Consider the following 21,268-nt stretch of genomic DNA (forward strand, 5'->3'; position numbering starts at 1 on the left):
AATACAATGGGCCATAAACGGGCCAAGATTACAAGTAAATATCTAATGGGCTGGACATCCATAAACATAATATTCATAACATATAATAATTATTTTGAAATACTAAGGTTCGGGGCTGAAATTCATAATCTTTTCAGATCTGAAATAACAGCATGTAAAATTAATTTTGTCTCAATGATCATTTGAAATCGAAGTGAAAATCTCTGACACAGGGCAAAACTCTTTTCCATTTGAGTTAATGACCCCATGGTATGTATGGATGACTATAATTATATAAAAGCCAACAAGAGATAGTGGTAAGTTAGGATCTTCTTCATTCTCTTCACAAACTTATATATGATCACGTTAAGTTTTGATTATCATTCTCCTAAGTCAGTTATTAAAAAGTTTCTGGGTTTTACTACATAAATATATGCTTTATTTATCAATATCATTTACATACTCAACGTAGGAACGTGTGATGATAGTCACCTTATATTTTTATTTTGAAAGCTAATCAAATCACCTTATACAGTTATACTTATCTTTATTATATACTAGGGGTTTGCCGGCGCTACGTGCCGGGTTTATAATATTATATATTTATTTTGATACATAATTTAAATATATAGTTTGGTTGTTAATACTCATTGTATGAATTTTATAAAATTAGAACATTTTAATCATAGTATCTTAGACAATAAGCTATTTATCAAAGACATAAGGTATATTAATTTGATTATCTTGCAAGTGTTATATTGTGGCTTATAATAAGTATTTGTAAACATAGATGATAGAGGTGTAATATTCGGAAATAATTGAATAAAATAAAAAATGGTCAATATAATAGATTCTAGCAACTGGCTTTGGGTTTCCTCCAGCTCCTGGACCAGAGATTCGTAATAGCACTCCATCTGATCCATTTTTTTGGTAAGGCTATCACGTTCAGCTTTAGACTCGTCCAGCCTTGGTACAAGCTCTAGTATTTTATCTCTCATGGCATTTACAGAATCTGCTGAATTGGGTTCACGAGATGCAAGATCAGGCATACCAAGATATTGAATGGGATCAAGCTCTGGTTGACAAATCTCAGTGTCCAACTGAGAACCTGATATGCCCCTCTCAGTTTTCACCGCTAAGGTGGTGGTTTTCTCAGATAGTACTGTGCTAATCTGCCTTTTAAAATCCAGTAGAACTCCGAGCAGAGAATCAAAGTCCCTGTCATGGTAGCTCTAGCAAACTTTGTTTTGAATTTCTCTGATGTCATGGTAGCTCTAGCAGCCATCTTAGCTGTAGGTTGTGGGAAAATTATCTTGGTCTTTGCTGTTATATCCAACATGTGTTTTGACGCTATGTAAGCGCTCTATATCTTCTTTTAACTTTGGGCACTCTGATTTCAACACATATACTTCTCTGACCAACCAATCCCTGGAACAAATGAAAACAATTGGGGTCAAGCAAAGACGAAGGAAAACACAAAGAAGGAGTATGACAATCCATTGATGAAAAAGGGAGAAGATTTTGGGAAGATTACCCCCAACTAATTTAGGATTAACGCTGGTTGCAACAATAACTCTAGGCTCCTTCCCATAGCTGTCGAACTTGGCATGAAACTCAAGAGCTTTTGAGTCAAACATGCTCACACAAACGCTATCACCGCTGGAGAAAAAAAACAAATTCTAGTCAACTGAATGTGAAGAATCGCCATCAAACCATTTGTAGTTCATGAAAGCGAGTAGACCTTTCAAGACGCAGAGTTAACATCACACGCTGTGCCCCTGGTATACGGTCAGTGATGGTGCTTCTGATAGCACTCAGCTCGCCACGCACGTCTGATAAAAATAAAAAACCATAAGCTAACAAATGATAGTTCAAAAATTTAAAAAATATTCGGACTGAAGACACATACCTGGTAGTTGTTTCCCAGTGTTCGCCAACTCCAGCAGCCGACTATATGGCATGAACCTGAAAAGTTCCATAGGTATGGGCCTAACAGACTCAGTCATCTTCTCAAGCGAGGTTCCATCATTGAACCGAACCGACATGGGAGCGTCAGACAACCTGAAATTGGGGCTATTCCGTGTGGCATCAAAACCACTAAACGTTTACAGAGACCTCAATAAGACGTTTCCGAAACGTTCAGTCAAAGATAAGAAACAATAAAAAAAATCAGAGCTAGTTACTTACATCAGCATCGACAAAGAGCATGTCAAGGCTCATAAGCTCCCCACCTCTCCTGACGTTCCTAGCTTCCCAAAAACGTAACAACCTAACCTCCACAGCATCAGAACACAGCCCAAAGTTCAGAGTAGCAAGAAGGACCTGGGGATTCGCCATCGTAAGTATGAGGAAGCTGAACAGCGGTTTCGTAAGATTCAAAGAAAAAGTGTGTTCTGCATCTCTGGATGAAGGGATATTTATACTCAAGCCTCAAGTGAGTTACGGTAAGAACACAAGAACTCGGAATGAATGCTGGGGAGTGGAAAGATCGCATTGAATCTGCTTCAATGCGGCGGAATGATGGAAAGCAGCAACGCCAGGGAAGGAAACCAAATCGTGGCTTAGGTGAAGAACCAGGCGGCGGAGAAACCTACGTTCTAATTAGTAGGCTGAAATTAAGTGAAAAAAGCCCATTTACTCTGTCTCTGGATGAAACTAAATAAGCATGCTGGCCCAAGAAGAAAAAGGATTGCCACGTGGCATTAATCCCCCAAAGGAGAAAAAAAAAAGCAACTTTATTAGTTAAGATAAGTCAAATCTTCTGAAGCCTATGCAGCTATAGTATTGATTCTAGTTGGTTGATTACCCTCGCGGGAAGTTAAATCCTTTTAAAGTCAATACACAAGCATACTCCTTTTGAATATAAAGTAGAATTTAATCTTTGTTTTTACAGTTTTGATCAAAAAAAAAATCTTTGTTTTTACAGCAATGATATTTCGGTTTAACCTGAGCTTTTTTTTTTCTGGATCAGAGATTATATGGGACTGAGATTGTGGAACTCATAAATATGGATATGCTGATGTTCTAGCCTAAGCCATTGGTAAATGATAATATTATCAAGTTCATTAGTCGTAATCCAAATATAAATGATAATATTATCAACTTCATTAGTCGTAATCGTATTCAACGCTTATTCCAAAAGGAATATCAATTCATGATCTATAAAAAGGGTACATGAATATGTTATTTGATTTGTATCATTACTAACCTTTGAGAACTATTTTTGTATAGATTCCTAGAGATGGGTTTCAGCAACCCTTCGCTAAAATCGATCATCCTTTGGTTTGCAGCCGTTACGTCTCCCTTAATTATCTCCGTTATCTTTATCTTTTTATGTATGTGTTTCCTCAAACGCCGTAGGTTTGTGGATGTATTAACGGAAGCAGAAGATGACCACCACCACCGCAGAAGAGAACCACCGGGCCAAGGGCTTAGCGCTTCCGTGATTGCAGCCTTTCCAACGTTTTCTTACCAACCGGACGATAATGATCCCGAGAGCAACAATCAGGAGATAGAATGTCCGGTCTGCTTAAGGTTAATCCCCAAGAATGTCGTAGTTAAGATTTTACCGAATTGTAAGCATATGTTTGATGAGGAATGTATTGGTAGGTGGCTTGAAATGCACGTAACGTGTCCTGTGTGTCGTAGAATGGCTGCGCCCATGGCTAGCACTGGGGACAAGATCTTAGAAAGCATAGTATAGCTGATGGTTAATTATATATGTTAGTTTATATAGTTTTTCTTTTTGTTAGTTTTAATATATATGAATGATTTGAAAATTTGCAAATGATATATAACTCAACATGCGCAGCTTTGAGTCATAGTACTTGAATCTTTTCGATCAAGAAATGGTGGTAAGTTTAGAATTTCCTTCGTTCTCTTCACAGATGAGATGACGTTTCAGTTTTGATTATCATTCAGTTAAATCTGTTTTTAAACAGTGTTTGTGATTTTAGTATATAGAAATATGCTTTATTCAACAATATCCTTAATTTACATACTCTACGTAGAAAAGTGTGATGATGGTTACCTCATACTTATCTTATTACATATAGTCAAATCTTGTGAAACCTATGCAGCTGTAGGAGGTCCTAGTTGGCTGATTAGCGTAAGAGATTACTCCCGCGGGAAGTTATAAAACAAGTAGGAGGTCAATTTGTAAGAAAATTCGATACAGATAACGTAAGAATATGCATGATGAATCAGTATTTAAATACAACTGAAGAAGAGGGGAAAACATAGTTAGATTTAATTATTGTTTTCTAAAATCAGAGTTCTTGTAGGGGACCATGTGACATATGATAATATCAACTACAAATAGAGAAAATAATCATACATCTCTATGATAGATGTTAGGGTACTAAATAGTCTAACATCGGAATATTTAAACAGAGAAAATCTATAAATACCGTCATGGAAGTAATATTACCTGTCTTATGTAACTTTAAACTTGGAAAAAGATCAAACAAACGTGCCATGGAAGTAATATTGGATGCAGGAGACATGCAATGCGTCTCTCATCTCATGTAGCCGAGCTGAGGCAGCCATGATTAAACAAGTTAATGTTTGAACTTTTTCTTTGATTTAATGAGAAAAGGACAATCTAATTTAGCATTCTCCATCGTGAATAAGGAAAGACATACGATTTGTCCCTAAAGTCAACTCTAGCAAGTACCAAACCCAAAACATAGTCATGGAGATCTCATGGAAGCTTATCATTACCAACGACCTCTTCCGACCACCTCGGCGTCTTCCCTGACTTCGGTTACCACCACCAACCACCACCACCGTGAGATGATATTCCCTCAAAAGCCTTGTTCACAAGCTGGTTTGGCATACCACTCGAACCACGTCTCTTCTTTGCTGCGCCATTGTTACCACTTCCATTGTTGCTATTAGCAGGCCTTTTTCCTCTGTTACAGCAAAAGGAAACACTAATTACAAACCATATAACACAACGGAAAGATTGTGGGTTGAGTAAACTCTGCAACAAACCCGATTGTTCTTGTTGTTGTTGTTGTTGCTGAGGCTAACGGCTTTGTGGCTTCTTTCCAAGAGAGGTTGATATTAGTATTCCCGATAAATGAAGGCACTTTTGCATGCAGTTGCTGTTTCATATCGGATTTGCTCCAAAGCTTAGTTCATACTTCATATCATTAAAACTATATGCTTGCACCAACGAAAAGGAAGAAAAAAAAAGAAGACTAAGATGTTGGGAAGTTCACCTTTGTCATTGCCAATATGTTATTACAGGTCCTAAGTCCAGTTGTAGTATTCTGCTTCTTTGTTTTCTGGAAGAAAAAAAAAAACATAACAAAGGTGCAATGCATTAGCCCTAAAAGCAAATACCACCGGGAGAAAACAGGAAGAAGTTACAGGTTAATGTACTCACAACGCTTGCCTTCTCTTCATCTGTCTTAGCAGCCGACATGGCTTTGTTATGCTCAGACATTCCCTGAGTTAGTTTCTTCATTGTTGTCTTGGTTAGATCTTCAACGGTGGTCAATCTGCACCAGAAGACAAAAAAAAACTTTATGATATCACACACATCATGTACATCAATTTTTTAACAACAGTATCAGCTAGAGCTTTGAGCAAATCAAGCTTCCTCTCTTCTGGGAGCTATTACACGAAAGAATAATGTTATGTACTCTGCTGCCAAAGAAATCTTTTTATATGGAGTGATACAGATTTTCATGAAAGAGGGCAAAAGAGAAACAAGCAGCAATACCTACACATGGATTAAATAAAAGGTACAAAAACTTAAGATACTATTCCATAGTCTATACCCTTAGTGTCATCAAAATATTCTTAAAGATCTAGGAAGATAAATTATAGGATACCTTGTCAAAAACAGGTATGATATGATTGTTCAAATAGTTGAGAAACCTGCTGGTTGGAGCACCTCTCTGATAAATAAAGGACGAAATTAGCAAAGCAACTAGCGAAGATCACAAGTATGGAATCTATCAACCTACTAACAGCACCAATCTGAATCCGTACCGCGAAAAATGGAAGAGCCAATAGCAGGCATGATATAAACCTGTCAATATGGTCTGTATCTGATATCTGGGAAAACAATAGTTGCAATTAATAAACCCACAGAACAATGACTATTGTTTTATGCGACAATAAATTTAACTTCATCTTCAAGATGATGCAACACAATAAAACTTACATCGAATTGAGCATTTAAATCTGCCTGTCCTTCGATGATTTCAACAAGTTCTTGCATTCTTTCTTGAGGAGCTTTCCATCCGAATATACTCAGACTCGTCAGGAAATCCATAAACATTTTGAATTCTCCTCCAGTTACATCTTCTAGACTCTGTGAAATCCAAAAATAGTCAGAATATATGGCAAATAAAAAAAGAAGGCAGACAGAAGAAATAAAAAGAACTGCAGACACACATGATTATGGTTTTACCTGTTTAATCAAATCTGTTATATGCCTCTCCATTTCCTCTTGCGGCTTTAAGAGTTCTGCTTTAATAGGAAACACCTACAGATTAATAAAAAAAAAATACAATGAATATACGCTAAGGTTTTCTAAATCTCTCCAAGGATTGCCATTTCTGATACTATCCAGCCTTTAGCTTTCTACTGTATTCTTTTCAGTAATATATAGCGCTATTACATTTTTCATACGATATCTTTTGTGGTACAAAATGAGATGAATATCAAAAGAATTATAAGTCACGCAATACATTGAAAACAGCAAAAGGGCATTCTGACCTTGTCTCTGATGAAATTCAAAACCTTTTCACGAATTTGATCGTCTGTGGTTGGAGTAACTCCAGCATGCCTAAACAATGCAGTCAAAGATGCTGTTGGAAAACAAGGTAACAGTTAGAAAACGATAGAGTTACAGATACCATGAGTCAATAATGAAAGCATATTGTAAATCTAAGATAATTTAGCACACTACACAACCTATAGCCAGTAATTTATTCACTTAAACCAATGCCTGATCAACCACGTACACTAAAAGAGTAACCAATTATCTACCACGAGACTGAAAATTCACGTTTACCAGTTTCTCACTGAAGCTTCATAGTAATAAAGAATTAATCAGCACCGTCGTAAAGAACAACTGTAAAAGAAATAAGACTTGTAAGAAAATATACATTAAGAATCTTGTAGTTATTAGTTTAGATTGCAGTTCCTCTGTTTAAGGAACTTTCTGTTTATACGTAACCCTTTCTCCAAGTCTTATAGATGTATATAAACACCTTTGTATTGTCATTGAGATAATAAGAAAGATACTTTCCTTACATGGTATCAAGAGCTTAACGATACCCTAAATTTATTTTTTTTTTCCTCTCTACGCCGCCATCATCTTCATCTCCTCCCTTCTTCTCTTCGATCTTCTTCCTCTTCTCTCATAACCATGGCTGCTAACGCTGCTCATGAAATCATTGATGGCACCAAACCTCTGTTGAACATCAATATGGTCAACATTACCAAACTCACATCCGCAAACTACATGACTTGGAGTCTTCAAGTTCATGCTCTATTGGATGGTTATGACTTGGCCGGCCATATAGACGGCACGAACCCTGCACCTGCAGAATCAATAACCGTCAATGAAGCGGCTGCTCCCAACCCCGACTTTATCAAATGGCGTCGTCAAGATCGCCTCATCTACAGTGCCCTACTAGGCACTCTCTCTCCCTCCATCCAAGCGCTTGTCACCAGCTCCAAATCAGCCTATGAAGTATGGAAATCTCTGAGTGCTACCTATGCCACTCCCAGCCGAGGCCACATCCAACAGCTTCGTCTCCAATTGAAGAACTTCACAAAGGGAGACAAGAGCATCGATGAGTACATGAGGGGTCTAACGACTCGCTTTGATCAACTCGGCCTCCTTGGCAAACCATTGGATCACGAAGATAAGATCGAGTATATCATTGATGGCCTTCCAGAGGATTACAAATCAGTTACTGAGCAAGTTGAGGGTCGCGATACGTCTCCTTCAATCATCGAAATCCATGAGAAGTTGATCAACAAAGAAGCCAAACTTCTTGCTACCTCCACTCCGACTCCAAGCGTGATCCCCATGACTGCAAACCTTGCCACCACTCGCCACAAGCAGTACCAATCGCAAAACCAGCGCCAACACACCAACTCAAACTGGAACAACAACTACAGACCCTACAATGGAGGCGTGCAGAAACAAGATGCTCGCCCGAGCAAAGGTTATCAAGGCAAGTGTCAGATTTGTGGAGTGTTTGGACATAGTGCTCGCAGGTGTCCTCAGATGCCCCAACAGCAGGTCCCTAACGCCACCTCACCAGGGTTCAGACCATGGCAACCCAGAGCCAACATGGCGGTTGCAGCTCAGCACCCGGCGAATGCTTGGCTAATGGACTCAGGAGCGACACATCACCTCACAAGTGATCTTCACAACATGTCTCTCCAGCAACCGTATCTTGGTGATGACGCAGTTATGATAGGAGATGGCTCGGGTCTCCCCATCACTCACACCGGTTCCATAACTCTTCCTTCCTCTACACGCAATTTACATTTGAATAATGTTCTCTGCGTCCCCAATATTACAAAGAATCTGATCTCTGTCTATCGCTTGTGTAATGCTAACAAAGTTTCTGTCAAATTTTTCCCTGCTTCTTTTCAGGTGAAGGATCTGTGCTCGGGAATCCCATTAATCCAAGGCAAGACCAAGGATGAGCTGTACGAGTGGCCTGTCACACCCGCAACCCTGAGATCTTTCTTTGCTACCTCAAAACCCAAAATAACACTGGCGGATTGGCATTATCGTCTTGGCCATCCCTCAGCTTCTATTCTCAAATCTGTCGTTTCCAATTTTTCTTTACCCTGTTCTCAATCTGTATCAACAACCTCTTTGTGTTCAGATTGTTCCATTAATAAAACTCATAAATTACCCTTTCACCAAACAACCATATCTTCTTCTCGCCCTCTGCAATACATTTTTACAGACCTATGGTGCTCTCCGGTGACATCTATTGACAACTACAAGTACTACTTAGTACTCGTTGATCACTACAGTCGCTACACATGGTTGTATCCTCTCAAGCTAAAGTCTCAAGTCAAGGAAACCTTCAAAACCTTCAAAGCACTTGTTGAGAATCATTTCTCTACCAAGATCGGCACATTGTTCTCAGATAACGGAGGTGAATTTGTTGCTCTGCGCCACGTACTCACCGAAGCTGGCATCACCCATCTCACATCACCACCTCACACACCTGAGCACAATGGAATCTCTGAGAGGAAGCACAGACATGTAGTTGAGACTGGTCTTACCATGCTTACCCACGCCTCAATGCCCAAATCCTACTGGTCGTACGCCTTCTCTGCAGCCACATACCTCATCAATCGCCATCCCACACCAGTACTTCAGATGGACTCTCCCTTTCACAAACTATTCGGCACTCAACCGAACTACAACAAGCTCCGCGTCTTTGGGTGCCTCTGTTTCCCATGGCTCCGCCCTTACACCTCCCACAAGCTCGAAGATCGCTCCACTCCATGTGTGTTTCTCGGCTACTCCCCAACACAAAGCGCCTATCTTTGCCTGCAAACCGATACTGGTCGCATCTATGTATCGCGACATGTCAAGTTTGACGAAGCCGTCTTTCCCTTCCCTCAAACCGACTCTCCAACTCCAACACCCACCACCGATAACACACCAGTTCACACCTCCCCACCAGTTACCATCGTACCTCTCCCCACCAACCCACACCCACAAACCCAAACACCGCCACACGTACAGCAAATGGGAACCTCGAGCACAGAGTCGTCACTGCAGGAACAGGTAAATTCACAGTCTCCTTTGCTTAGTAGCACTAACAGTGATGATATGAGTGCAGAGTCTCCAGCAGGAAGTCATGACACTCCTCCTGCAGCTTCAGAAAACGCAGCACCTTCTCCGTTGGTGCAGCAACCACCATCGCCAGCGGCTGCGTCCCCTGTTTCATCGGCTCGCTCCAACTCTCCACCTCCTGCTCCGCCACCTAATGATCACCCAATGCTCACCAGACGCAAGAACAACATTGTGAAACCCAACTCCAAATATAATTACTCAGCCTACCTTTCAGCTCATGCGACGTCTGAGCCACGAACTTTAGCTCAAGCACTCCGCGACAAGCGTTGGCGTGGCTCTATGTCCAAAGAGATTGATGCCTTTGTCCGCAATGGAACCTTTGATCTTGTCCCGCGCAAGCCACATCACAATGTCGTTGGCTGCAGGTGGCTATACAAGGACAAATTCAATGCTGATGGCTCTCACTACTGCAGCAAGTCTCGTCTGGTAGCCAAAGGGTACAATCAGGAGTATGGTAGAGATTACACAGAGACGTTCAGTCCCGTCATCAAAGCCACAACACTCCGCCTAGTGCTTGACATTGCGGTTAGTTACTCGTGGCCGATAAGACAACTAGATGTCAACAACGCCTTCCTTCAGGGAACGCTTACGGAAGAGGTCTACATGGATCAGCCGCCTGGGTTCGTTGACACTGACAGACCAGATCACGTATGGAAACTCAACAAAGCTGTCTATGGGTTGAAGCAGGCCCCACGGGCATGGTATAATGAGCTGAGCGCCTTCTTAATCAGCCTTGGCTTTGTGAACTCTCTCGCGGACACCTCCTTGTTCATCCTCCAACGAGGAGCTGAGTTCATCTACCTACTTATCTATGTCGACGACATCGTCATCACCGGCAACACAAAGACTGGTATCACCAGAATCCTGCAACTCCTCGCTGATCGCTTCTCTGTCAAAGAGTCAGAAGACTTGAACTATTTCTTAGGACTTGAAGCTCATCGAACCGACAAAGGCCTACATCTTTCTCAGAGGAAATACATCCTCGATCTTCTTCACAAATACGAGATGACGAACGCCAAACCAGTAACATCACCCATGGCGTCTTCACCAAAGCTGCATCTCCACTCAGGAACCTCTCTCTCGGACCCCACCAAGTACCGCAAACTCATAGGTAGCCTGCAATACTTGCAGTTCACGCGACTGGATATTGCGTATGCGGTCAACAAGCTGTCTCAATTCATGCACAGACCCACTGAAGATCACTGGCAAGCTGCCAAAAGGATTCTTCGATACCTTGCTGGCACCCCAACACACGGTATCTTCTTCTCTGCATCAAACAAGCTGGTTCTTCACGCTTACTCGGACGCGGACTGGGCCGGAGACAGTGATGACTACATCTCCACTAACTCATACATCGTCTACCTTGGCCACAATCCCATCTCCTGGGCGTCTAAGAAACAAAATGGGGTGGCGAGATCGTCGACAGAGGCTGAGTACAGAGCTGTTGCTAACACCGCTGCGGAACTCATATGGATATGCAACCTGCTGACCGAACTTGGCATTTCACTTACCTTACCACCTGTTGTGTTTTGTGATAATGTGGGAGCAACCTTCTTATGCGCCAATCCGGTGTTTCACTCACGCATGAAGCACATCGCCATCGCATATCACTTCGTGCGCAATGCAGTACAAAATGGGGCACTCAAAGTAGCTCACGTCAACACCAGAGACCAACTGGCTGATGCTTTAACAAAGCCTCTCCCACGAGCAAGATTCCTGGAACTGAGAAACAAGATTGGAGTCAGATCCCTGTCTCCATCTTGAGGGGGCATGTAAGAAAATATACATTAAGAATCTTGTAGTTATTAGTTTAGATTGCAGTTCCTCTGTTTAAGGAACTTTCTGTTTATACGTAACCCTTTCTCCAAGTCTTATAGATGTATATAAACACCTTTGTATTGTCATTGAGATAATAAGAAAGATACTTTCCTTACAAGACTTACCTTTAGGATCCTGTCGAATGAGTGACATCAGAGCCTTATGCACAGCATCACGCTCCACAGGTTCCTCTTGAGACCATGTTACCTCTTTAAGTCAGATAAGAAAGACACAAAGAGGTATCTAAAGGTGTCGTAAGTAGTAACCAAAAAAAAATCAAGAGTTACCAGTATTAAGAAGTTGCACAAGAACATCAACAATCTTAGAGATAATATCTGGAGAATCCTTGCAGAACAGTGGAAGCCCGCGGATGGCTTGAACCCGTACCTATAAATTAAAAGGAATCACAATATGCTTTTAACTCAGAGCAAAGGCTAGTTCCGCGGAACACAAAACCGCACGGATATATATATCATATTCTCAAGAAATCAGAAGCACTACATGAAGCAAGAAAACGTACTACACTATATTTTCAGTGTAAATCAAGCAAGAAACCAACTTATAACTCTCTCGAAAATCAGAAGCACAACAAGTATACAACCTCTATCGGGAACAAGTAGTAAAAACCCTGCCTGCTTTCATCACTTAATGTTGGAGCCACTGTCCCCTAATCTAAGTTAACATTGAGCCACTGTCCCCTAATCTAAGTTTATCTATCAACTGAATATAAAAAAAAAAAAAAAAAGACAAACCCCAAGATCGCCATCTTCGATACAGTCGACATGAGCATGGAAAGCATGAGTGGAGAGGGTAGGGAAGAAGTTGAAGTAGCGTGGAATGAGCTGCGAGGCAAGCTGCTTGGCCTTCATACTCGTCTTGGACATCTTGATAATCCCCTCATACTCCTCCACATTCTGCAAACAAAAACCGACCAAGAGCTAAGAGCCCAAATAGCAAAGATGACAACTTTATAGGCTAAAAAACAAAAGCAGGATTCGATATTTAAGATAAACCCTAATACGGTATGGTCCAAACTTCAAAACCCTAGTTGGAGGATGGCGGGGGAACCTGAAACTTGTCCTTGGACGCGTTGAGGCGCTCGCTGAACTCGTAGAGCTTCTCGATTTGCTGGAATTCTTCGGACTGGTGCTCTGACATTGCGGATGGTTGAGGAGAAAAGCTGAGAGAGCGAAATATCATAAAACTGAAGGAGATGGTACTAATATATACACTAATTAGTTTGAGATGAGGGAATATAGAAGATGTAAACATGAGATCTCGTCTCTGTACTGTACACGATATAGTAACTAGGCGGGAAAGATATGAAGAAGAGAAGAGAACGTACATGGTGGTGTTTTCGGAAGAGTGTAGAAAGGTGAGAGATTTTCCGAGCCGCTAAGCAAAGAAGACTAGAAGACTAGAAGAGTTTATTATGTTGTGACGATTTTTTACAACGGTGTCGTTCAATTTATGTGAAACTTGAGAACCGCCACCTGCTTTTATTGTCTCTTACAAATTGATTGACCTCTAATATTTTTATTTTCGAAAACAAAAGCCCTTTTGTTCCTAGATTGAAGGGTCTACTCAAAAAAATATTTGAAGGAATTTGTAATGAGTTTTAGAATGATTTTGATGATTTTATAAAATTTATGATTTTTCTAACTAAAACACTCTAAATTTTCATTACTAACTATATACTTTGAATTTTTATATTTCTTTACTAAAAACTCTACCAAATATACTTCCAAATCATCACAAGTTCTTAAAATCTATTATCTTTACTATTTTTAATAACAGTCAAATTCAAAAAAAAATACATTTTTAAGTTTAAAAATTCAATAATATTATATTAAAATATTTTAAAACTCATATAAATAATATGTAATCTGTTATTTTAATATAAATCGCTTTAAACTTTTTCAGTACACCACCAAAAAGAACATCACATTTTCGAATTGTTCATTCAAGAGCGCGTTTATTTAAGAGCAAAATCTCTGGAAATTTAATATTCCCACAAGCAATTCTAATACAATGATATCTCATAAAGAAAGAAAAACAGAGAAGTTTTAGTCCTGATTTTTAACCAAATCAGAGGACAGGCATATCCAGAGCTTGTAACACATCCTTGAACTCAAACTCATGAGTATGTTTGTTGAACCGCTCGAGCAGTTTGTACCGATTGTCGTTCAAGTAAAACGACTGAGCCGTCTCCATCAGCCATTTCCCCTCCTCGTCTGTGAGCTTGCTTGTGAACACAACATCGCCTCGGATAAACACCAAGTCTTTCGTCTCTGAAAGCTCAGTGTAAAATTTGCTTGTCAAGTAAGGAGCCGCTTCAGTTCCTCTCGCTTTGTAGTCTTCGAGACCAGTGAAAATCATGTGTGGCGCTTCAACTGCCACAACAACATTGATGATTTAATAGAAGATATGCTGCACTAAATTTTAGTCAAGTCCAAAGCCATATGCTACATCTAGTAAAGATTCAGTGTCACATGGCACCATACTGGATGAACAATAGTCTCCTAATATTTGTCCTCACTAATCAGACATAAGTAAGAGAATGTCTTTTGAGTAAAAAAAAACATTGATAATATCACTAACCATCTCGTCGTCCATTGCTAATATCACTAACCATCTCGACCAATGCTAATATCAACCTAGTTTGACTTGAACTCCGAGATAAAAAGCTAGAACAAACCTTGAGCAAACATTGTAATGTAACCATTTCCTCTCCACAACGGAATGACAAAGTATCGGCTGGCAATTACAACATCAAATAAGAACAAATCAAGACCAAACACAAAAACAAAGATTTATGCCGACAAGAACAAAGCTGATGGTGATGTTACTACCACTCAGCTGCTCGTTGCTCCAACAAACGATAAAGCTGAGCTTTCATAGTGATTCCAATATGCCCTCGTCCCAAGTGATACTGCCAAATTGAAATTCATCAGCAAATTTGAAAGACAACAGAAGACTGAATCTTTAGAGCAGAGAGGGTGAAATTTACATCGTCCCAGATCGAAGTGAGCTCCTCCGGCGATTTGGTCTTGGCTCTATCCAAATCCATGATCGAATCCAACGGTTTCGGCTTCAACGGTGAGAACCCGGACGCGAATCTCGAGTTTCTGACTGAACCAAGCGATGCCCATTTGACGTGGTTCCCGGGTAACGCTTCTGAGTGGTTACTTCCGGCATTTCGTTGCGAAGAAGATGATGCCGACCGCGCCGTGAAGATCTGTCTCGACGGGCAACGGGAAGAATACGAAGACGAAGAGAGCTTCTCTGTAGCGAGACTCGAAACGGAACCCAGGATTCGCCTAAGTTTCATGATCGGTGAGTTCTAAGGAGCTTCTCAGAGGAATTTCGTCGAACACGTTGTGTGGTAGAAGATCTATGTATGTCCGACAACGACGAAGAGAGTCGACTGTTTAGGATCTCGATTACTCGTTAGTCGTTCGTTGCTTTGTTTTACAACCCTGACCGAATCGGTTCGTGATTTCGCGGGTTAAGTTGGTTCGACCGGTTTAGAACAAAGCTCTTTCCGGCCCAAACTTAATGGGCTGGTTTAGAGTCCAGATATTCTGCTACTAGACCTGACCTCTCAGTGGTGTGAACTCTACTCACTAACAAAACCAGATGGCTTGGAGCTGTCTCTGTCTTGACACGAACCATGGAACACAGGTACAGTCGATTTACCAATATGTATATGAAGGTTTCACATCATATCTCATCAAGAAAGAGAACCTTATAAACTTCACATTCAAGAGAAAATGTATATGACCAAACTATTTCTCTGAAAAGACTTTCGTACATACTCCTCATCACCAAAAGCGTTACAGTAATGTCCAGTGGAAGAGCCAGAAATTTATTTATCCGGGGTCGGTCTTATATTTAAAAATACTAAAACAATAATATATAAAATAATATTTTGATTATAATCATATATGATTTTAAAACTTAATTTTTTTTACTATTATTGAAAAGTTAAAACTGATTTGGAGTTACAATTTTATAATTAGAATTGACAATTTAGTTTAAATAAACTGATATTGAAATATCATCTATTGACATTTATATATGTTATTATTTTACCCATTTTTATAATATTAAAATCTGAATGAAAGGATAATTTTTTAATATATTTAAAATCACCAAAGCTATGAATCTGAATCAAAGGATAGTTTCTTAAATATATATATGAAATCATCAAAACTATGATAATTTATCTGAAAAGATAAATACATACCATTAATTTTAATTTTAATCTATAAACAGAAGGGAAATAAATATAAATACATGATATTTTATTTTATTTAGAAACTACTTTATGCAGCTAAAATTACTTATTTGAGTTTATTTAAAACTAAAATGATAAAATAGTTTTTTTTAGTTGGAGTAACAAGAACATTTCAAAACATAGGAGTCATTGGAAATCTGTACAGGAGTCAATACTGTAAATTTGGATAAAACACTTTACATAATTAAAATCAAGTGGGTCAGCTGATCCCACTCCCTTTAAGATGCCTCCGCCCCTGGTAATGTCTATATTTGATAATTTTCATACGTATGTAATATATTCTAAATATTGTAACAAAAATTTAATGCATTGATAGAAATTACCAAATCTATACTATTAAAAGGAAAATAGTCTTGAAAAGTCGACTTAGGCATGTTGTTTTAGACTTTTTCATTAGACAGTTATTATTGATTGTCCTCCCTTAAATTTCTCTAACTATAACTATATGATAGTATAATTATAGTTACCGATTTATGGTTATTTGCTTCTCCTTACAATGTTAATGAAAATCAAATAATTAATCAAACAACCAACGAACCTATACCGATTCATAATAAAATCTTAACACATCAAATATTAATATAAAATAGCATATGCATCAGAACATTGTATGATACAACATATTATAGAGCATTTGTTCTGCTTCGTCTTATCTCTCAAATATTTAATTCTCCTATGAAAATCAAATATTTGTTATTTAATATAAAACTCAACGACTATAATCTTTATAAAATTCATACAAAATATAGCGAAAGAAAGTAGATGTGGGCATTCTGAGTCTTCGGATCTGTTCCTTTCTAAATGGGTTATTTGGATTCTAAACATTGGAATCCTATTACATAGTTAAAAAAATTTGGTTCAGATTTGGATCGGTTCTTATAGAATCTGGATCGGTTTGGATCCAAAATTCAAATACAACGAAAATTTATGTAGTTTTTGGGTGGTCGGGGTCGGTTAAAATATTTATGACTCGAAAAAGACCAGAGCTACCTACCTCAAAACACAAAAATTATCAAAACCCGAAAATATCTAAAACCCCAACAAATACCCAAAATATATTCAAATACTCGAAAACCCCAAAATTTTCTTGAAATCTAACCCGAAGAACTGGAAAACACCCAAACTTTTCTCCGAGTACACGAAATATATCTTAAAAATTGAAATTTTACCTGAAATCCGAAATTATAACCGAAAACCCAAACCCAAAAATGAAAAAAAATATTTGTAACACTGAAAACATATCAGAAATATCTAAATATACATAAAATACACAAAAAAAATTAGGTACTTTAGATACCGGTCAGATTTGTAGGTAAGATCCGGATCGAATCAAGATCTGCCTGGTCCTGAAAAATATTCAATATGTACTTTTCCTTGACATGGACCAAAACTAAACATGTATTTGTGAATCTGTTTCGATTTGTTTTTTTTTGAATCTAGATAAAAAACCTAGGTTTAAAAAAGAATTACATATAATTTTAAACAAATTTCCTTATTAAATATAATACAAATTCATAACACCATAGTATACAAAATCCATATTATTAATTCCTATCAAAATTGTTTATAACCAAAGAAATCCGCGCTTTCGAAGCACGGATCAAAATCTAGTATAAAAGATTATTTTACCAAAAAAAAAAGATAAAATATTATAAACTGTACATTTTCTATGCGTTTTTTTTTTTGCAGAGTTCAGATCTGTAATAGCAGCAATTACAAAAAAAAAATATGATCTAGCTAGTCACAAATTTTGTTTAGTCAAAAACTCAAAACAGAATCTTTGCCCCAATGTTTCGCTTCATCGCGCCCGTGAGTGTTTGGAATCTTCTAACATGTTCATGTGACCCTATCTATCAATCTTGAGTCCAGTCTCTTATATAACAATTATGAACCAATAATACATTTCAGTTTTTCTAACCAAGTTTTTCAATGTAAATGCAGGTTCGAATATTTATAGAAGTCAGTTTATTATTATAGAAGTACGTTTAATATGGATACCGGTCTGACTTTCGGACAAAACTTGGTTTGAATACTAAAGAGAAAAAAACTAAATTAAAATTAGGTTTTAGCGGCAGTAGGAAACTTTTGAATTATGGTTTCAGGAGTTTATTCTTTATGTGTAAGCACATGGATTTTTACGATTCCATTTGTTCTGCATATATGAGGAAGCAATCATGGGTTATTAACTTTACACATCTTTTGAGTAGAATGCGTAATGATGCGTTCTCTGAGCGTTAGACATTTTTTTATAGAACACTGCAAATAATTGTCGATGTATTAAAACATAATCCATAGTTCTCTTAAGACATGGTTAGAAAAAATTCTCTTCATAAACGTATTTAATATTTTTTATAAAAACATAAACATAGACTACACCGTTTTGTAAGATTTTAAATTAAATACATTATTCTATTATAAAATTATATCTACATATATTTATTAATTACATTTTCCTAGTAGATCATATCGTTTCTTTGTGTAATACCTATACAATCTTTTGGTATTTGGTAAGAGGAGTTTATCCAGTTTCAAAATGTAGTGTTTGTATTGTGGCATTCAAGATGATTGATTTTATGATTATGAAATGTTTTGATTAAAGTGAAGATTGTTTTGGATATCAATCCGTTATATTTACTTTTGGTCGTATCCAAGCTTGGAAAGTTATGTAAAGTAAATTAACACCAAATAATATTTCATTATATTTGTTTATTAATTTTTACAACATATTTTTGAATAAAAATAACAAATCCGTTAATAAACTACTACCACTCTCTTTTTATCTCACAAAAATATTTATGTTTATTATAAATATATATTTTGTCATTTTTCTTAGCTCTGACTTGGATTTTTTTTCCTTAACTCATTACAGAAACTGTAAACTATATAGTAGTTTGTCCAGACTCACATTATCCAACACAAAGACCAAACCACCATGCATGTCTTATCTCTTACTTCCTCCTTAATATTCCGTTTTCTCTTCCTCATCTCCACATTTCCAATTTCTCCAGCTAAACCCACAGCCTCGCATCCCCCGGCACTGCCTCGCCACCGCCACAGAGAGCTATCCGTTGATTACTACTCCAAGAAATGTCCTCAGCTCGAAAGTCTTGTAGGCTCCGTCACTTCCCAGCGGTTCAAAGAAGCACCCGTCTCCGCCCCTGCCACTATTCGCCTCTTCTTCCACGACTGCTTTGTTGAGGTCAAATATTTTTACCAAAATTTGAGTATTGCATTCACTTTCTTCGCACTCCATTGCACGAAAACAGTGACAGCAAAAGCATTTTCACGTTATTTTCACAAAAACGCCTTTTCACAAAAAACGCATTTTTCACGTTACTAATGGTCAAATTTCAATGCATCAGCTTACAAAAAAAAAAAAAAAAATCAATGCATCATCTCATTATACCTCAATAGTTATAAGCAAAGTCAAAACGCCTATGGGAAAATAGTAAACACATAAATTTTGGAAAATAATAAAACACATAAAATGGAAACAGTCCCGACAAAAATTTGTCGTGTATCCAGCGTAGCGCATTTTAGCAAAAGATGCCAAGATTCGTTGCACTTTAACAACAACCTAAAATATATGTTGGTCTGTCTGTCCTGTTTGTTTAGCAATACACATCACATGCACACAAACGTATATAAATTTTTTGATGGCTACTCAACATAAGCTAAAAATTTAGAATTTTGAAGGGTTGTGACGGGTCGATATTGATAGAAACCAAAAAGGGAGGCAAGAAACTAGCCGAAAGAGAGGCAGTTGAAAATAAGGAATTGAGAGAAGAAGGATTTGAGAGTATCACAAAGGCAAAGGCATTGGTTGAGTCTCATTGCCCTTCTCGTGTCTCTTGCTCTGATATTCTCGCCATCGCTGCCCGAGATTTCATCCACCTGGTAATCCCAACTTCAATCACAATCTTAAATTATATATTGATATAATAGTCTGCTAAACCGAATCTTGGAGTTTTAAGACCGGATCAAAACATAGGAAATAGGCTTAGATATACATCATGATAATTAATTATTTGACAATTGATATATGATTTCGCTGAAAAAAATAAATAAAATATATGGTATTTGAATTTGTTTGAAGTTTGTGTATTTATTTGTACAGTGATAAATTTGATGTATAAATTAACTAAACATATGATTTATACTTTGAGTATGGTTTTACTGTTTCTCATATAGTCTATTTAAACAATATGAGTCCAAACCTTGGCTTTGGTTCAACTTCTTAGTTTCTTTGATTTTGATTCATCATGGATGTACGTGACACTAATTAGTGCTTCGTTTTGATTTCAAATAGGCAGGTGGACCGTACTATCAAGTGAAAAAAGGAAGGTGGGACGGCAAAATATCGACGGCAACGAACGTCCCTCCTAACATCCCTCGATCAAACTCCACGGTGGATCAACTCATCAAGCTCTTCGCGTCAAAAGGACTAACGGTAGAGGACCTCGTAGTCCTTTCTGGCTCCCACACAATCGGCTTCGCCCACTGCAAGAGTTTCGTTGATCGCCTCTACGACTTCAAAGGCACAAAACGACCCGACCTGAATCTCAACACAAGATTACTGAAGGAGCTCCGTATGTATTGCCCTTCCTCCGGCAGAAGCTCCCGTGCCACCCTTCCCCTCGACGCCACAACTCCGTTTGCGTTCGACAACGGGTATTACAGAGGTCTAGGAAGTAACATGGGCCTTCTCGGGTCGGACCAAGCCTTGTTTCTTGACCCGAGGACGAAGCCCATTGCAGTTGAGATGGCTAGAGATAAGCAGAGGTTTCTCAAGGCGTTTGGGGACGCTATGGATAAGATGGGTTCTATTGGTGTAAAGAGAGGGAGAAAACATGGGGAGATACGAAAGGATTGCCGTTTCTTTTTATAGATCTTTTATACTTATTTTTGTTTGGTTTCGTGTGTGCTTTTTGTCTCGATCTTGATATGTCTTTAGTTCTTTTCAGAAGTTTCTTGATTGTTTCGTTCAGAGTATATAATGTACTTTTCGAAAGCACCCGTAAATTCAGTTAAGTTATATATGAACAAAGTGATTTAGATAAATAACGCATATTTATGTTTTTGGTCATGTTACAAAAGTGTTAATATGAGAAAGTTCACACACTTAAAAATCTATATAAGGAGATATTGGTTTGGGATATCACTTATGAATTTTGAGAGATCTTTGTGAGAACTTAAGTTTTTTTAGAGAATTATTTAGAAAGATCTTTTTTTTTAAAAAGTAAAGTAAAAGCGCGTTAGGAACACGCGCGTCTCCCCTTTTTTTTTTCTCTCGCGGCGAACCTCAAGTC

The 21,268-nt window shown here is 38.2% G+C and overlaps 5 protein-coding genes across 9 annotated transcripts; 2 read left to right on the forward strand and 3 right to left on the reverse strand.

Moving 5' to 3' along the window:
• Positions 1-701: 701 nt before the first annotated feature.
• LOC108806814 (uncharacterized) lies at positions 702-2,577 on the reverse strand. Of its 3 annotated transcripts, none has more exons than XM_018579009.2 (5): positions 2,167-2,577; positions 1,889-2,076; positions 1,721-1,811; positions 1,514-1,638; positions 702-1,407 (listed from the first exon to the last, which is right to left on the reverse strand). In XM_018579009.2, exons 1-5 carry the CDS (start codon positions 2,172-2,174, stop codon positions 1,376-1,378), a joined length of 444 nt encoding a protein of 147 aa, XP_018434511.1. In that variant the 5' UTR covers positions 2,175-2,577; the 3' UTR covers positions 702-1,375. The 3 variants fall into 3 exon arrangements, with proteins under 3 accessions (XP_018434511.1, XP_018434513.1, XP_018434512.1); XM_018579011.2 differs by having other exon boundaries at positions 1,889-2,040; positions 2,167-2,576; XM_018579010.2 differs by having other exon boundaries at positions 1,889-2,052; positions 2,167-2,576.
• A 160-nt stretch (positions 2,578-2,737) lies between these two features.
• On the forward strand, positions 2,738-3,769 carry LOC108810654 (E3 ubiquitin-protein ligase ATL6-like). 3 transcript variants are annotated; one of them, XM_056987899.1, is made up of 2 exons: positions 2,738-3,019; positions 3,211-3,769. In XM_056987899.1, the coding sequence occupies exon 2, from the start codon at positions 3,221-3,223 to the stop codon at positions 3,680-3,682; it is 462 nt and encodes a 153-aa protein (XP_056843879.1). In that variant the 5' UTR covers positions 2,738-3,019; positions 3,211-3,220; the 3' UTR covers positions 3,683-3,769. The 3 variants fall into 3 exon arrangements, with proteins under 3 accessions (XP_056843879.1, XP_018438261.2, XP_018438262.2); XM_018582759.2 differs by lacking the exon at positions 2,738-3,019 and having other exon boundaries at positions 3,026-3,513; positions 3,589-3,769; XM_018582760.2 differs by lacking the exon at positions 2,738-3,019 and having other exon boundaries at positions 3,026-3,261; positions 3,340-3,769.
• A 773-nt stretch (positions 3,770-4,542) lies between these two features.
• On the reverse strand, positions 4,543-13,144 carry LOC108810006 (apoptosis inhibitor 5-like protein API5). The gene is made up of 15 exons (XM_056987424.1): positions 13,005-13,144; positions 12,728-12,839; positions 12,412-12,573; positions 11,947-12,046; positions 11,785-11,850; positions 6,715-6,806; positions 6,407-6,481; positions 6,158-6,307; positions 5,983-6,048; positions 5,823-5,888; positions 5,537-5,601; positions 5,372-5,486; positions 5,205-5,270; positions 4,975-5,087; positions 4,543-4,892 (listed from the first exon to the last, which is right to left on the reverse strand). The coding sequence occupies exons 2-15, from the start codon at positions 12,815-12,817 to the stop codon at positions 4,745-4,747; spliced, it is 1,374 nt and encodes a 457-aa protein (XP_056843404.1). The 5' UTR covers positions 12,818-12,839; positions 13,005-13,144; the 3' UTR covers positions 4,543-4,744.
• Positions 13,145-13,593: 449 nt separating this feature from the next.
• Positions 13,594-15,134, reverse strand: LOC108806746 (uncharacterized). Its single transcript, XM_018578932.2, has 4 exons — positions 14,670-15,134; positions 14,512-14,591; positions 14,358-14,416; positions 13,594-14,052 (listed from the first exon to the last, which is right to left on the reverse strand). Exons 1-4 carry the CDS (start codon positions 14,988-14,990, stop codon positions 13,748-13,750), a joined length of 765 nt encoding a protein of 254 aa, XP_018434434.1. The 5' UTR covers positions 14,991-15,134; the 3' UTR covers positions 13,594-13,747.
• A 3,673-nt stretch (positions 15,135-18,807) lies between these two features.
• LOC108807220 (peroxidase 19) lies at positions 18,808-20,929 on the forward strand. The gene is made up of 3 exons (XM_018579477.2): positions 18,808-19,158; positions 19,656-19,856; positions 20,269-20,929. Exons 1-3 carry the CDS (start codon positions 18,892-18,894, stop codon positions 20,845-20,847), a joined length of 1,047 nt encoding a protein of 348 aa, XP_018434979.1. The 5' UTR covers positions 18,808-18,891; the 3' UTR covers positions 20,848-20,929.
• The last annotated feature ends 339 nt before the right edge of the window (positions 20,930-21,268 follow it).

Source organism: Raphanus sativus, chromosome 6 (assembly GCF_000801105.2).
Source record: "Raphanus sativus cultivar WK10039 chromosome 6, ASM80110v3, whole genome shotgun sequence".
In the NCBI taxonomy this organism is placed as follows: domain Eukaryota; kingdom Viridiplantae; phylum Streptophyta; class Magnoliopsida; order Brassicales; family Brassicaceae; genus Raphanus; species Raphanus sativus.

What these genes read in the sequence shown, in the direction of transcription:
- LOC108806814 (XM_018579009.2), bottom strand. An exon ending in CACTGGGAAACAACTACCAG is followed by an intron (nt 1,812 to 1,888) that starts GTATGTGTCTTC and finishes TATTTTTATCAG; the next exon opens with ACGTGCGTGGCGAGCTGAGT. An exon ending in TAATCCTAAATTAGTTGGGG is followed by an intron (nt 1,408 to 1,513) that starts GTAATCTTCCCA and finishes CATTTGTTCCAG; the next exon opens with GGATTGGTTGGTCAGAGAAG.
- LOC108810654 (XM_056987899.1), top strand. Translation starts at nt 3,221, where the DNA reads ATGGGTTTCAGCAACCCTTCGCTAAAATCGATCATCCTTTGGTTTGCA.
- LOC108810006 (XM_056987424.1), bottom strand. Translation starts at nt 12,817, where the DNA reads ATGTCAGAGCACCAGTCCGAAGAATTCCAGCAAATCGAGAAGCTCTAC. An exon ending in TAACAGATTTGATTAAACAG is followed by an intron (nt 6,308 to 6,406) that starts GTAAAACCATAA and finishes TGGATTTCACAG; the next exon opens with AGTCTAGAAGATGTAACTGG. An exon ending in ATGAAGAGAAGGCAAGCGTT is followed by an intron (nt 5,271 to 5,371) that starts GTGAGTACATTA and finishes TTTTTCTTCCAG; the next exon opens with AAAACAAAGAAGCAGAATAC.
- LOC108806746 (XM_018578932.2), bottom strand. Translation starts at nt 14,990, where the DNA reads ATGAAACTTAGGCGAATCCTGGGTTCCGTTTCGAGTCTCGCTACAGAG. An exon ending in GAGCAACGAGCAGCTGAGTG is followed by an intron (nt 14,417 to 14,511) that starts GTAGTAACATCA and finishes TGTAATTGCCAG; the next exon opens with CCGATACTTTGTCATTCCGT. An exon ending in CATTACAATGTTTGCTCAAG is followed by an intron (nt 14,053 to 14,357) that starts GTTTGTTCTAGC and finishes TTGTTGTGGCAG; the next exon opens with TTGAAGCGCCACACATGATT.
- LOC108807220 (XM_018579477.2), top strand. Translation starts at nt 18,892, where the DNA reads ATGCATGTCTTATCTCTTACTTCCTCCTTAATATTCCGTTTTCTCTTC. An exon ending in TCCACGACTGCTTTGTTGAG is followed by an intron (nt 19,159 to 19,655) that starts GTCAAATATTTT and finishes AGAATTTTGAAG; the next exon opens with GGTTGTGACGGGTCGATATT. An exon ending in CCCGAGATTTCATCCACCTG is followed by an intron (nt 19,857 to 20,268) that starts GTAATCCCAACT and finishes GATTTCAAATAG; the next exon opens with GCAGGTGGACCGTACTATCA.